This window comes from Myotis myotis, unplaced genomic scaffold (genome assembly GCF_014108235.1).
Source record: "Myotis myotis isolate mMyoMyo1 unplaced genomic scaffold, mMyoMyo1.p scaffold_m19_p_8, whole genome shotgun sequence".
In the NCBI taxonomy this organism is placed as follows: domain Eukaryota; kingdom Metazoa; phylum Chordata; class Mammalia; order Chiroptera; family Vespertilionidae; genus Myotis; species Myotis myotis.
In genome coordinates, this window is record NW_023416390.1 from 45344131 (window position 1) to 45358840 (window position 14710).

The following is a 14710-nucleotide window of genomic DNA, read 5'->3' on the forward strand; positions in this document are numbered from 1 at the left end:
GGCGGAAACTCGACAACTCATGTTTAAAGTCACAGTCAGAAAATGCACACACTTTTCTAGGCAGGCAGCACTGATTAGCGATCAGCAAGTGGGTTTCACAAGATCAGAGGAATGCTTATGCTGCCGTCGACTGGCACGAACATGAAAATCACACGTAGTCGGCCTCTATGTACATGTCGTAAGTGATCTATGGAGAGGCAAGGAGAAGGGGTAGCAACAATTGTCCGCGGTGGCTCCAGGGAGCCTTTCCAGAGGAGGCGGGACTTGAACAGGAGCTCTAGGATGAAGGACCTAAAGGCTAGAGGTAGTGCAGGCTGGAGTCAAAATCACAGAGTGGGGAGTGTAAAGTATTTGGAGTCTCCACATCTAGCTGTAGCACAGAGTGGGTTGGAGAAGAGGAGGAAGTGCAGGAAGATGCTACAGGTGAAAGTATTACAGATTCAGCTTTGTGAAAAACAAAAACATCAGAAAGTCAGATTATCAATTGTAAAGACATATACTTAGTTACTGGTTTTCTTAAATCACAGACGAATGCATGCTCATTGGAAAGTATAAAAATATTTAATCATATAAACCACAACTCAGTAGCCCCCCCTTACCCACAGGGAGATACTTTCCAAGACCCCCAGCGGATGCCTGAAACCATGCATAGCACCGAACCCTCTATATACTACGACTTTCCCACATATACTACCTATAGCGAAGTTTAATTTCTAAATTAGGCAGTATAAGAGATTAACAACAATAACTAATAATAAAATAGAGCAATTTTAACAATATACTATAATAAAAGTTAAGCAAATGTGGCATTATTGAGTAAAATACGGGTTACCTGACACAGGCACTGTGTTAAGGGGCAGCCCATCTGATAACTGAGAGGGCTCCCAAGTGACTAATGGGCGGGGAGGGCATACAGTGTGGATACGCTGGACAAGGGAGGATTCACATCCTGGGAGGGCCAGAGTGGAATAGAGCAAGATTTTATCACACTATGCAGAATGGCGCATAATTTAAAACCCAGGAAGTGTTTATTTCTAGAAATTTCCATTTACTATTTTCAGACTACTGTTGACTGAAGGTAACTGAGAACAGAAACTGAAACAGTGGGGGAGACTACTGTTTAAGGAGACATCTTGGCTAGAATAATTTATGCGGTGGTGGATTAGAGTTAGAAAAATCAGTCTGAACTAAATATAGATACAGATGGATATAGAAACAAATACGCACAGGTACGTAGATGTGCTCAAGTTAGTATACTGTATGTATTTCCTTGCTCTCTCAGCTGAAAGGGCTTAGAAGCAAGAACATCCCAATAGAAACAAGCACACCTGCCATCTGGATCTTAGTTTCTAATACCATCTTCAGTTAAAGAAACCAAAGACCCTTGGCAAAATGGCTGTTGCGAAGATGGGGACAGGGAATATACACACATCTGGTTGTGTCAGAAAGTAAGAACATGTCCAAAATACAACAATGGGAGTTGCCAAAGTAACACAGGAGCCAACTGAAAGGGCAGGGCGCCCAATGGCCAAAGCTGGAATGATTTGAGCAACAAAATCAATATAGTAGTATTGGATTACAACCCAAAGTGCAAATTAAAATCTCTCGAGTCCATCCTGATGTAAATAAATGACTGAATAAATAAATGTGAGAGAAGAGACAAATCTCTCATGTAGAAGAATTCTAAATAATTTATATAGGTCTTCACTATCAAGGAGGTGGAGCATAACACAAAAGTATCCACAGTGCATGGTGACTTCCTTCCAGAGTTCAGCATGGAAAGAGCCGTGGGGGAGAGGGACTTCACAGTGGGAAAACCTGGCAAATACGACCTTAACCAGGTCATCAAGGTCAATATAAACAATGATACATCATATTAACAACATGTATTCTTGATATGATGTGATGAAAATGGTACATTACCTCTGTGGGTTTCCCCCCCCAAAACCCAAAATCTGAGTCTAATGGGGGAAAAAAATCAGCCAAATCACAAATGAGGGACATCCTCCTAAATACCTGATTTTAGCCTCAAATCTGTCAGGCATCAGTGAGGAAAGTCTGAGAAACCTACAAGAGCCTAGGGTGACAGGGCCACAAGACATAAAGTGATATCCCTCCTGGACCAGAAAAAGGATACTACGAAAAAAAAAAAAAAAAAAAAGGAAATCTGAATAAACAATGGACTTTATCAATATTGTATCAATATTGGTTCATGAAAAATGCTGAAGGATTAAAATTCTCAACCCATAATTCTCTATCCAGAGAAAATATCCATTAAGAATGAAGAATAAAAGAGAAAAGAGAGACATTCCCAGATAAAGGAAAATTGGGGCCAGCAGACCTGTTTTAGAAGAATTTCTAAAGGAAGTTTTTCACACATAAGGGGACTAATACCAGGGAAAGACTCAGAAAGTCAAAAATGAAGGAAGAACAGCAATGTAACCAGAAATAATTCTGAAAATGGGGAGGGGATGGTGAGAAAACTAACTTTTACAAGATCCATATTGCTGTTTGGAAAAAAATTAATGCAGAGGAAAGTCACTCTCTCAAATGGTTGAGAAAATATTAAATAATAAAAAGTCCTTTATAAACGTAATTGAATGTAGGCTATGGATATAATATATATATTAAACTAAATTTGGTTCTAAATATTAAACATGTAAAATACACAGAGCTCTGGGTGGTGGCATATATGGTAGATGTTTAAAAAAGTTTTATGGACTGTCAAACTACAGTGGAAAGTCCAGGGAGGGTTGGCGGGGTGCGGGGTAAGAGATCAACCGAAGGACTTGTATGCATGCATATAAGCATAACCAATGGACACAAGACACTGGGGGGGTAGGGGAGGCCAGGGTAAGGTCAAGGAGAGAAAAAAAAGGAGACATATGTAATATTCTTTGTAATACTTTAAACAATAGAAAAATAAAATAGTTTTATGTTTCCAAATATTTGATATAAGCTCTACTATATTTATGACCAGGAAAATATAGCCATTGTTTTAAAAATCCACTGTCTTGCTAGACTTCATTTTAGACTCTTGGCATACACATTTCTTTTTGGGCACACAATGTAAGCTTCAATGACTCATCTGAATGTAAATTTGGCTCATAGACTTTACAGACTTAAAATCAACTAGATAAAAAGGAAGAATTCCTATATCTAGGAAAGACAGATTTGCTTATGTCTTCTACTGGTTCAGAACCCACACCTAAGTATCTCAAAAGACTTAACAAGATCAAATCTTGTTAATTTCCACATCATACATGTTAAGAAGACAGGGAAAAGGAAATTCTGACTCTGATTGAATAGAATGCATGGAATTTCTAAAGCACAATGCATACTGCAATCAAAGCGATTGCAAAATGTGATGTCAACATTATTCTCGTGAGTGCTGCTGTCCTACTTCTTGATAAACAAGGGATGAAGACTAACCCCAAATGAGATATTGATTGCATTACGATGCTACCTGAGTACACCAAAGGAAGGGGGCTGATTTTTTAGGAGTCAGGCGAATGTGTCTCACTGGAGAAGAGTAAACAGCTTCTGTTTCCTGGCCCCCATTTTTCTGGGCACAGACCTTCTCTTCATTTCAGAGCTGAGTCCACCCTGGCTCAGAGTTGGGGGTGAAGGGACGAAATGACCCACACGAGACCCGTCATTATCCTTCCTCAAGATTTTCTAACTGGAGCTGCCCTGGAAGAACTAGAAACTGGTGGTGGCCACGCTTCCAGGCTTGGGGAGAAGTAGAAATAAGTGGAGCCCTTGGCTTCTGGAAACCGAAGGCCAGCTCCACACCTGTTCTTCCTGTGGACTGGGGCTGTGAGTCCCCAACCTACTCCCTTGTTTGCCTTTGCGGTGGCTTGATATGTATTTCTGCCACCTGTAATCTACATAGTCTGAAGTTATACAATAGCTCTGCATTCTTGTGAAGAGGGAGAATGCTGGGGTGTGTGTGGATAATGAAACATTCTTTTTTTCAGAAATCCTTTGCGTTCAAGTGGTATGGCTCTTACAATGTGTGAGGCATTTCAGCACTTGGCTCTAATTTCTCTCAGTACCATATTCTGATATAATTACCCATTTACCTATCTCTCTCCTAGACTGTTTAAGCTACTAGGAAGAACAGCAATGTAACCAGAAATAATTCTGAAAATGGGGAGGGGATGGTGAGAAAACTAACTTTTACAAGATCCATATTGCTGTTTGGAAAAAAATTAATGCAGAGGAAAATCACTCTCTCAAATGGTTGAGAAAATATTAAATAATAAAAAGTCCTTTATAAACGTAATTGAATGTAGGCTGTGGATATAATATATATATTAAACTAAATTTGGTTCTAAATATTAAACATGTAAAATACACAGAGCTCTGGGTGGTGGCATATATGGTAGATGTTTAAAAAAGTTTTATGGACTGTCAAACTACAGTGGAAAGTCCAGGGAGGGTTGGCAGGGTGCGGGGTAAGAGATCAACCGAAGGACTTGTATGCATGCATATAAGCATAACCAATGGACACAAGACACTGGGGGGGTAGGGGAGGCCAGGGGAAGGTCAAGGGGAGAAAAAAAAAGGTTGTTTGCTCTTTGACTTAGTTTTATTGGACTTTGTATCTCTAGAGCCAAAATATGTGCCTGCATGGTACATAATAGGTCCTTAATAAATGTGAGTTGATTTAAAAAGAATTAAATAAAATATGATAATTTTCCCTCCTATTATGGAATTACTTCACTCCTTCAAACGTTATTAATTGAACATTAATGGCTAGGTTAGAAAAATTAATTTATTTAAGAAAAAGGGGTTATTATCCCATTTAGTAGTATTAGAAACTATAGAGAATGATTAAACTCATTAAGAAAAACAAATTGTTTCAAGCAGGCCATCCCCTTTAAAATCACTGAGTCATATAGATATAATTTGTGGGATAAGTTACAAATAATATCCCTCTGCCTATTCATTAAATTGGGTCCCTGAGGATGTCTATTAAGCAGCACTTTGTTAGCTTGATTCATTTCCTGTTTGTACTTAAAATATTCCATACATCAACCTTTTATTAATTCAGAAGGTGACATCGACAGTGACACAGAGTTTACTTACAAACATAAATTCTCTTAAAAAATCTACAAAATATAACAGAGGGAAGTGACAAACCTAATAAAATTCTGGCTGATTTTTCCCTCGTTTTTATTTCTTTCAGACACATTCTAATTTCATTCATGCCCCAGGCACATACTACTCAGTATAAACACCCAACATCGAACCTCGTTATCACTCTCACAAATGTTTATTCTCATTAACTATTGACAGGACCAGGAGGAAGTCTAATCACACCGCATTCCTGGATTCTGTCTAGTACAATGACCTCCAAATTAGGTCTCCAAACTCACTTTATCCTCAGCTTTCCCTTGCATCACTGTTGGCAGCTGCATCCTTCCATGTGGTCAGGCCCCAAACGGGGAAGTTCTCCCTGACTCCCTTCTTTCTCTCCTCCCATTTAATCCACCAGAAAATCCTATGAAATCCATTTTCAAAATCCATCAAGAATGCAACTCTTCCCATCTTCTCCACTGGGACTCTACCATCGCCTCCATCTCTGCATGAAGTACCGCACTAGCTGCCTAGGAGTCAAAGAACTTAGTGGCTTTGCTATTTAAGATTATTTCCATTCTCATTTGCTTATTTATGTAAACAGGCTTTCCCAGTATTTACTTATCTAAAAACCAAAAAGGTGAATAGAATGAATGTTAAACCCCTGTTGCATCGATAACAAATTCATTTTTAAAAAGCACCCAAGTCACCTCATGCCACACCCTCTGCCCACACGTGCCCATGACCCTTCACAGTACTTTTATGTTTACATGTCTGTCTCCATCTGCTCACTGCAACTCCCTGAAGGTACCATACTTTATTTTCAGAGCCTGTCATAACTCAATCCAGAAGAAAAACTCTAAAAGATATTATAGTCATATGAATTTTTTAAATGCTAAGATTTAAACTTATATATATATATATTATTTTTGATACATGTAAGTATAAGAATAAGGTAACCAAGAAGAGACTTCCAATCATAAAAATACCTTACAACATGGGGTGCCACATTAATCCTGGACAGCTCACATCTGGACAATTAGCATGAAGGAAAATTATATTCTATCTAATTTAAGAGACTTTTATAGTTAGGTCTATGTTATGGCAGTTGAGCCTGTATATTGACTAATACATTGACACAATTAAAAAGTAATCTGGCCTAGAAAAATAATCACTTAATAGGATAAAATTCTCTGGGGAAAATATAATGGGTCTTTGATTTGATTTAAAGAATAAAAAAGAAATAATACAACACTGTCAACCATTAAAAAAGAGCATTTTCATATATTTTTAAAATGGTAAGTAACAAATTGTTTCCTACCATGCCTAACTCTGATTTAATACACAGGAAGCATTCTATAAAAACTTGGTTATTAATAGAATCTCTGCTTGAGAAAATATGTTTAACCTACAGGATTGGAATTAAATATCTTTCTACGGACTTGCAGATTAAATACCCCATCATTCAGGAAAGCCAAATATTAACAGCATATTAGATGGAAGATGGATGAATGAATGAATTCGATATTTTATCCAATTTGGATGTTTCCAATTATCAGGCATCTTACAGCTTCCACTTTTATCCAAAAATTGTGTGTCAGGTAACCAAAGCTTCGGCTTGAAGGTTAGACATGCAAAAATATTGGAATGGCCACCAGAGGGAGCCCAAGTGTTTTTCTAAATATACCACACACCAAAGAGAGAGGAAGAAAAAACACAAAATATAAAGCTGTGAAGTAGGAGGTTGCCGGGTAGGTGAGGGAGGGCCCATTACCTGCTGCTTAAAAGAATACCTTGTTGAATGATAGAGCCACTTTTGCATTTATGTTACAAATTCCTTTACTAGACAGTGTACATTGCAATGCTTTAACACTGAGAGGATTGGGTAAACATATAATATTAGAAAACCTCACACACCCTAAAGCTAGAAGGCCCAGGGCGGACTGCTGTGACAACATCCATGATTCTCTGCTGTGCCCCACACAATCCAGGCGCCTTCCCCAGCTTATCTTGGAGTTCCTGTTCTGACTCTCTATCCTCGTCCATCCTTGTAGTCAACCTTGGGTGTGGTTTCCTCACTTTGTTTGGGATCGGGTTATCATATTACAGCACCAAGTAAGCACTTGGTGTGATTCGGGAATTTTTCATTCTCCTGGCTGAGCCAACTTATAAGGACATTAAGATGAATGACTTGCCATTTGGCATCCTAAGCTGTTTCCAGAACTTAGAACTAGACCAAGTCCTAACAGGATGCAAGGGCACCTTTATAAAGCTTCTCAGCCCCAATCTCCATAGAAACCAGAACCCACTGGCCAACCTCCATGATCCCTCAGGCCAGAACACTCCTTGGGCTGAGGCCATAGACAAGGGTGTGATCTTATTTAGCATTAAGCTCCAGGGAACTTAATATAATGTTGTTTTTTCTGAGAGGAGTGCCAAGTTTTGGGGTTTCCCCCATGCCTTACTGTCATTGATGCCCCAAACAATCCTTTTATGGTAGTAGTTCAGGGATCACCATTTTTATTGATGAGGAAACTGAACCTTATGGAGGTAAGTGACTTGTACAATGCTGCTGGCTATGAAGTGCCAGGGACAAAAACTGATGCATTTCTGGGGACAGGGATTATAAAGATGAATGAGCATTGAACTCAGTCATACCAATGCCTCCTGAAATAGAAAGAAAATTATTGTCTTCCTTTTTTCCCAAATTACAAGTGAGTGAAAAGCATGACAAAAGTGACTTTAATGACTTATACTTGTTTTTTATCCAGTATTCTCATGGGATGTTTTCCTAAGTGTTGTTGTGTGTGTTTCTTCCTATCTGGAAGGGGTAATTTTATCATGTATACAAATAAATTAGTACAAACAAATTAAATTTCACAAGGTTAGGTCATCTGCTGAATGTTGCTAGATGTAACATACTGATTAATGCCTTGCCTATGGAATCAAAAGCATGCTCATTAAATCTAACAATGATTCCTAATTGGGTGGGTGGGAGTGGCTGGCACTTAGAAGAACTGGAATGAAGTTTAAAATGACCTTGACAAATGGAAAAGGTAAGAGAGGGCAAGATTCAATGGAAAGCTTTGCTGAGTGAGTCATTCAAGAGAAGGGAAAAGAAAGGACACAAAGGAGAACATCAGAAATAAGGGAGCACGGACTGGGCAAATCACAGCAGAAAAGGAGCTGGGTATCAGAGTGAACAACCGGCTCCTAAGGCATCCGCCATCCAGAGCTGCCATTTTAAAAAAGAAGACCCCCCCCCCCCCCTGCCCAGTGTGTCTCCTGAGAGTATACTGTGGGTTGCAGCACTGGCTAAGCACTTGGCATTCATCCCATTAGTCCTCCTGGAGATGAGGAAACAGAGGGAGACACTTTAACTAACTTGTCCACCTTCACATGGGTAGTAAGTGGCAGAGCTGGATTTCAGCTCAAGCCTGGAGAGCTCCCAAGGCCACACCTCATGCCACACTCTGCCCACATGTGCCCATGACCCTTCATGGTACTTTTGTGTTCACATGTCTGCCTCCATCTGCTCGCGGCAACGCCCTGAAGGAACCGTATTTTATTTTTGGAGCCTGACATGGGCCTGGGATTGATCAATACACATGCAACAAATGAAAGGTTTTTGAGCAAATAGATGGCACATTCTATGGGTATTTCTGAATAATCCTTTGAAGGAAAATAAAAAATAAAACTAAGTTAAAGTAAAGAGAACTTACACATTGATAAAAACTGGCAATAAGAATGCCAGATCATATTTCTAAAGGTGGCTTTACAAATTTGTTTCTGAAAATTTTAAGAATGAAAATAGATAAATATATATCTGTACAATCAAACATATGTATGTGTCTGTATATGTGTGTATGTGCATGTATATGTGTATCGTATCACTTATCTGACTTCAATGCAATTTTACCTCAAGGTAAAGAGAATGACTACAGAATATTTTAATATCTCTGGACTCAGGGGAGTCTGTCTGACAAAGAATATTATGAAGGAAGAATTCAAATCCTGAATGACATGCAATCACTAGATTAATTTATCCAATCTGAGAACACTACAATTTTCTCTCCTACACATAAGACATATTTTGCAAATAATTTGGTTTCAATTTCTCAAAACAAGAATAATAAAACTTAGAATTCATCAAACATAAAAGATACTATGCATTTTATCCTCACAATCAGTTGAGATAATACACTAGCAACTCAAAGTTACTGGTGATGCACATAATTGCCTGCAGCACAGGATGAACTATTTCTGCAGACAACAATTCTCTCTCCCGTAACTTTGGAATCGGCAGTGAGCACATTATTATCAACATGAGATTAGGTGCCTTGTCCCCGCTGATAGTGGAACTAATTCTCGGCAGTGAGCTGCTACTGAGCAGGCTCACCTGAAGGCCATGCGATGTCTTAAAGCAGGGGTCCTCAAACTTTTTAAACAGGGGGCCAGTTCACTGTCCCTCAGACCGTTGGAGGGCCGGACTATAGTTTAAAAAAAAAACTATGAACAAATTCCTATGCACACTGCACATATCTTATTTTGAAGTAAAAAACAAAACGGGAACAAATACAATATTTGTATTTGCATGTGGCCCGCGGGCCGTAGTTTGAGGACCCCGGTTTTAAGTGAGAGCTGGAGAAGTTGGCTAGAGAGAGTGGGAATCTCATTTCTTTTATGATGATGATGCTTAACTATTCAATGCTACCCAGGTCCTTTCTGTGACGTCTGGCCAAGTCGAATTCTGATTACAGAAACAATTGAGAGAATATATTCAAAGCAGCCCTGGAAAACCATCAGTGACAACCCCCAAAACCTGGCAGCCTGGCAGCAACATTAAGAAGTTCTATGTCCCCTTACCCCCGCCCTCCCCTACTTTCCTTCTGGGGATTGATAGCCTGATCGCTGTTTCTCAGTCTTTGGGTCTGTCCCTTTTCATCAGTCTATGTTGTTCTCTATAATCCACAAATGAGTGAGATCATGTGGTATTTATCTTTCTCTGACTGGCTTATTTCACTTAGCATAATGCTCTCCAGTTCCATCCATGCTGTTGCAAAAGGCAAGAAGAGATCAACCGAAGGACTTGTATACATGTATATAAGCCAAACCAATGGACATGGACAACAGGGGGATGGGAGCATGAGTGTGTGGGGCGGGGGGGGGGAGGGGGCGGTTGGGGGTTAATAGGGGGGATGAGGACACATTTGTAATACCTTAACTAATAATAATAATAATAATAATAATAATAAAGATTTAAAAAAAAAGATTAAAAAAAAAGAAGTTCTATGTCCTGCCCTAGCTGGTTTGGCTCAGTGGATAGAGCATCAGCCTGCGACTCAAGGGTCCCAGGTTTGCCCTGGCCGGTTTGGCTCATTGGATGGAGTGTCGGCCTGGGGGACTGGGGGGGTCCCGGGTTCGATTCTGGTCAGGGGCATGTACCTTGGTTGCGGGCACATACCCAGTGGGGAGTGTGCAGGAGGCAGCTATCAATGTTTCTCTCTCATCGATGTTTCTAACTCTCTATCCCTCTCCCTTCCTCTCTGTAAAAAAATCAATAAAATATTTTTTTAAAAAAGAAGTTCTATGTCCTGTCCTGGCTGGCAGGCTCAGTGATTAGAGCATAGGCCTGCGCACCAGAGGGTCCCAGGTTTGATTCTGGTTAAGAATACATGTCTGAGAACCAAGATGGCGGCATAGGTTAACGCCGGAGTTTGCTGCCTTGAACAACTACTTCAAAAGTGAAACTAAAAAACGGAACGGACATCACCCTGAACCACAGGAACGCTGGCTGAGTGGAAGTCCTACAACTAGGAGGAAAGAGAAACGCATATGGACACTCAGAGGAGGCGCAGTGCTGAAGTCAAATTCTGAGGTGTGGAGTGCGTGGAGCGGGCTGGCAGCGGAGGGTGCGGTTGGCGTTTTCAATCGGGAGGGAGTCGCAGACTCTGAGCTCCAGATACGGGCGAGTCTTTAGGGACCCAGACTCAAACGGGAGAAGCGGGACTGTCTGGCTTCGGTCGGAGCGAGGGCAGCTTTCTCTCCGAGCTTTGCAGCGGGTGCTGGGACTCAGAGAGGCAGAGCCCCTGGGGACAGGACTGAGAGCCGCCATAACTGCTCTCTCCAGCCCACCCTGTTGATCCTGTGCGACCCGCCCCGCCCAAGCCCTGCATAGAGGCATTTGCCGGATAGCCTCAGGCAAACGCCAGATTAGCACCTCCCTAGAGGACAGAAGTTCTCTCACTGCAGACACAGCTGATTCTCATAGCCACTTGGCCTGGAGGTCAAACCCTCCCTGGTATTAGCTACAACAATCAAGGTTTAACTATAAGACTGCGCACAAAGACCACTAGGGGGTGCACCAAGGAAGCATAACAAAATGCGGAGACAAAGAAACAGGACAAAATTGTCAATGGAAGATATAGAGTTCAGAACCACACTTTTAAGGTCTCTCAAGAACTGTTTAGAAGCCGCCGATAAACTTAATGAGATCTACAAGAAAACTAATGAGACCCTCGATGTTATGATGGGGAACCAACTAGAAATTAAGCATACATGGACTGAAATAACGAATATTATACAGACTCCCGACAGCAGACCAGAGGAGCGCAAGAATCAAGTCAATGATTTGAAATGTGAGGAAGCAAAAAACACCCAACCGGAAAAGCAAAATGAAAAAAGAATCCAAAAATGCGAGGACAGTGTAAGGAGCCTCTGGGACAGCTTCAAGCGTACCAACATCAGAATTATAGGGGTGCCAGAAGATGAGAGAGAGCAAGATATTGAAAACCTATTTGAAGAAATAATGACAGAAAACTTCCCCCACCTGGTGAAAGAAATGGACTTACAGGTCCAAGAAGCGCGGAGAACCCCAAACAAAAGGAATCCAAAGAGGACCACACCAAGACACATCATCATTAAAATGCCAAGAGCAAAAGATAAAGAGAGAATCTTAAAAACAGCAAGAGAAAGAAACTCAGTTACCTACAAGGGAATACCCACACGACTGTCAGCTGATTTCTCAACAGAAACTTTGCAGGCCAGAAGGGAGTGGCAAGAAATATTCAAAGTGATGAATACCAAGAACCTACAACCAAGATTACTTTATCCAGCAAAGCTATCATTCAGAATTGAAGGTCAGATAAAGAGCTTCACAGATAAGGAAAAGCTAAAGGAGTTCATCACCACCAAACCAGGATTATATGAAATGCTGAAAGGTATCCTTTAAGAAGAGGAAGAGGAAGAAAAAGGTAAAGATACAAATTATGAACAACAAATATGCATCTATCAACAAGTGAATCTAAGAATCAAGTGAATAAATAATCTGATGAACAGAATAAACTGGTGATTATAATAGAATCAGGGACATAGAAAGGGAATGGACTGACTATTCTTGGGGGGGAAAGGGGTGTGGGAGATGCGGGAAGAGACTGGACAAAAATCGTGCACCTATGGATGAGGACAGTGGGTGGGGAGTGAGGGCAGAGGGTGGGGCGGGAACTGGGAGGAGGGGAGTTATGGGGGGAAAAAAGAGGAACAAATGTAATAATCTGAACAATAAAGATTTAATTAAAAATAATAATAATAATAATAATAATAATAAAAATTTGGCTCTCAAAAGAAAAAAGAAAAAAAAAAAAAAAGAATACATGTCTGGATTGTAGGTTTGATCCTCACCCCTAGTTGGGGGCATATGGGAGGCAACCAATTGATATGTCTCTCTCACATCGATATTTCTCTCTCTCCCCTTCTGCTCTCTCTAAAAATCAATGGAAAAAATATTCTCACTCCTCAGGAGAGGATTAAAAAAAAGTTCTATGTCCTAAAAAAAAAAAAATTAAATGTAGAAGAACCAAAATTAGAGCATTAAAACAATCACCAAATGCAATTCATAATATTATAAACATAATTCTAAAATATGCTAACAAGGCAGCACCCCAGTATACCCCAATAGGTGCCCCTTTGCCAAGGAAACTCATGACAAGTAGGTCCCATGAACACAACTAAGAACATTTAGAGCAGTGGTTCTCAACCTTGGCTGCACATTAGAATCACCTGGGAATCTTCTTAAAATCCTGATTTCTAGGCCTCATCCTCCGGAAATTCTGTTTCTTTGTTATGGGGTGGGGCTACAACATTAGTAACAAAGAAACAGAATTTCCGGAGGATGAGGCCCAGAAATCAGGATTTTAAGAAGATTCCCAGGTGATCCTAATGTGCAGCCGAGGCTGAGACCCACTGATTTAGAGGCAACAAACACACGGTCTAATTGACAACACAAGGTCAGATTTTTAGAGTGTTACCTGCATTTACTATTTACTGCTTAGCTGAAGGGCAACTGCCTGCACATTACGTTACAAATTCAATCAATATACCGCTGCAGAAGCTAGAGAGGGAGAGAGACAGCACAGTCAGCTCTCACCACAGAGGAGAGGAACAGATGGAATAAAAAGCAGGAAGAAATTCGCAAAGGCATTCTGCCCCGTAAAACGCATAACTCACAAACACAAAAACAAACATGTCTTCAGAGAGCTGAAGCTGTCCGTGGCACCTTCGACATCGCCCCTGGTGTGCTCCAGGAGGCTGGGCAAAGTAAGTCCTGGCTCACCGAGTGACGCATTCCAATCCGCCAGCTGAAGAAAAGCGTGTTTACACACTAGACATCACGCAGAACGGGGTCAGCTACACCCTAGAATCTAATCTTCACCGGGCGATAAGCAATTTGCCCTTCAAAATCAAAACAAGCAGGCTCAGTATGTTCTAAGGCCCCGGCATTTGGTTGGTTTGCTCTCCTGTGTGGAGCTTTGCACCCTCAGCCCACGTGACATGTGTGTTGTCTCAGGGTGGGGTCAGCACTAGGAAACTATTCTCACCCAGGACAGAGAGAACGGCTGCTGGGTAAGCCCTCAAACTCTGGCCAAGACACTCGGATAAGCTCCGAACATGGACCAGTCATGCTTTAAAGCAAGATTTTAAAAACCTTTGTTTCTGCAGAAAACTGTTGGTTTGACTCCAGTAGGTGTGCTAAAGGGGTTTTATGGGACGATCTACGTTTTTTGCACTTTAAGTTTGTATCAGCAAACATGCCTTCCTTTTTTCTTCATCTGGCCCAGAATCATAGCCAGTTTATAATGGCAAAATAAGATGTTGTCATTTAATTGGTGAGAAATATTCTAATTTGTTTTCTCTAACCTTGAAAAAGAGCAACAGAGATAAATGTTATTATAGTCCCTAAAAATTCCTAAAACTCCTGACCTTTTAACCCTAAGAGTTACTTGCTTATTATTACTCTGTTACCCTCTCCTCAATGAGGATTTTCAGAAACTGTGTAGAATATTCCCTTATTATCTGCCATTTAAAACCTTGTCTTTATAATAATTTCTGGAAATTGTTCTTCATATAAATGACCCACTATTTTAAAGCATTTGACAAACTTGGTCATTTTTTATTATTATTGATATATTTCAGAAAGGAAGGAAAAGGGAGAGAGAGAAACATCAACGATGAGAGAGAATCATTGGTCAGCTGCCTCCTGCATGTCCCCCACTGGGGATCAAGCCCACTACCTGGGCATGTGCCCTGACGAGGAATCAAACTGTGACCTCAAAACGTGGATGCTCAA

The 14710-nt window shown here is 40.6% G+C and overlaps 1 protein-coding gene across 8 annotated transcripts in view; it reads right to left on the minus strand.

Annotated features, from left to right (window-relative positions):
* RAPGEF4 (Rap guanine nucleotide exchange factor 4) overlaps positions 1 to 14710 on the minus strand; it is a 263351-nt gene that overhangs the window by 99622 nt on the left and 149019 nt on the right. The window contains exon 1 of one of the 8 annotated variants that reach the window (XM_036319542.1): positions 13591 to 13855. The exons of the other annotated variants lie outside the window; for them this stretch is intronic. Within the exon in view, the coding sequence (XP_036175435.1) occupies positions 13591 to 13608 (18 nt within the window). The 5' untranslated portion in view covers positions 13609 to 13855. Of the gene's footprint in view, positions 1 to 13590; positions 13856 to 14710 lie in introns of those variants that run through there. 8 annotated transcript variants of the gene reach the window in all.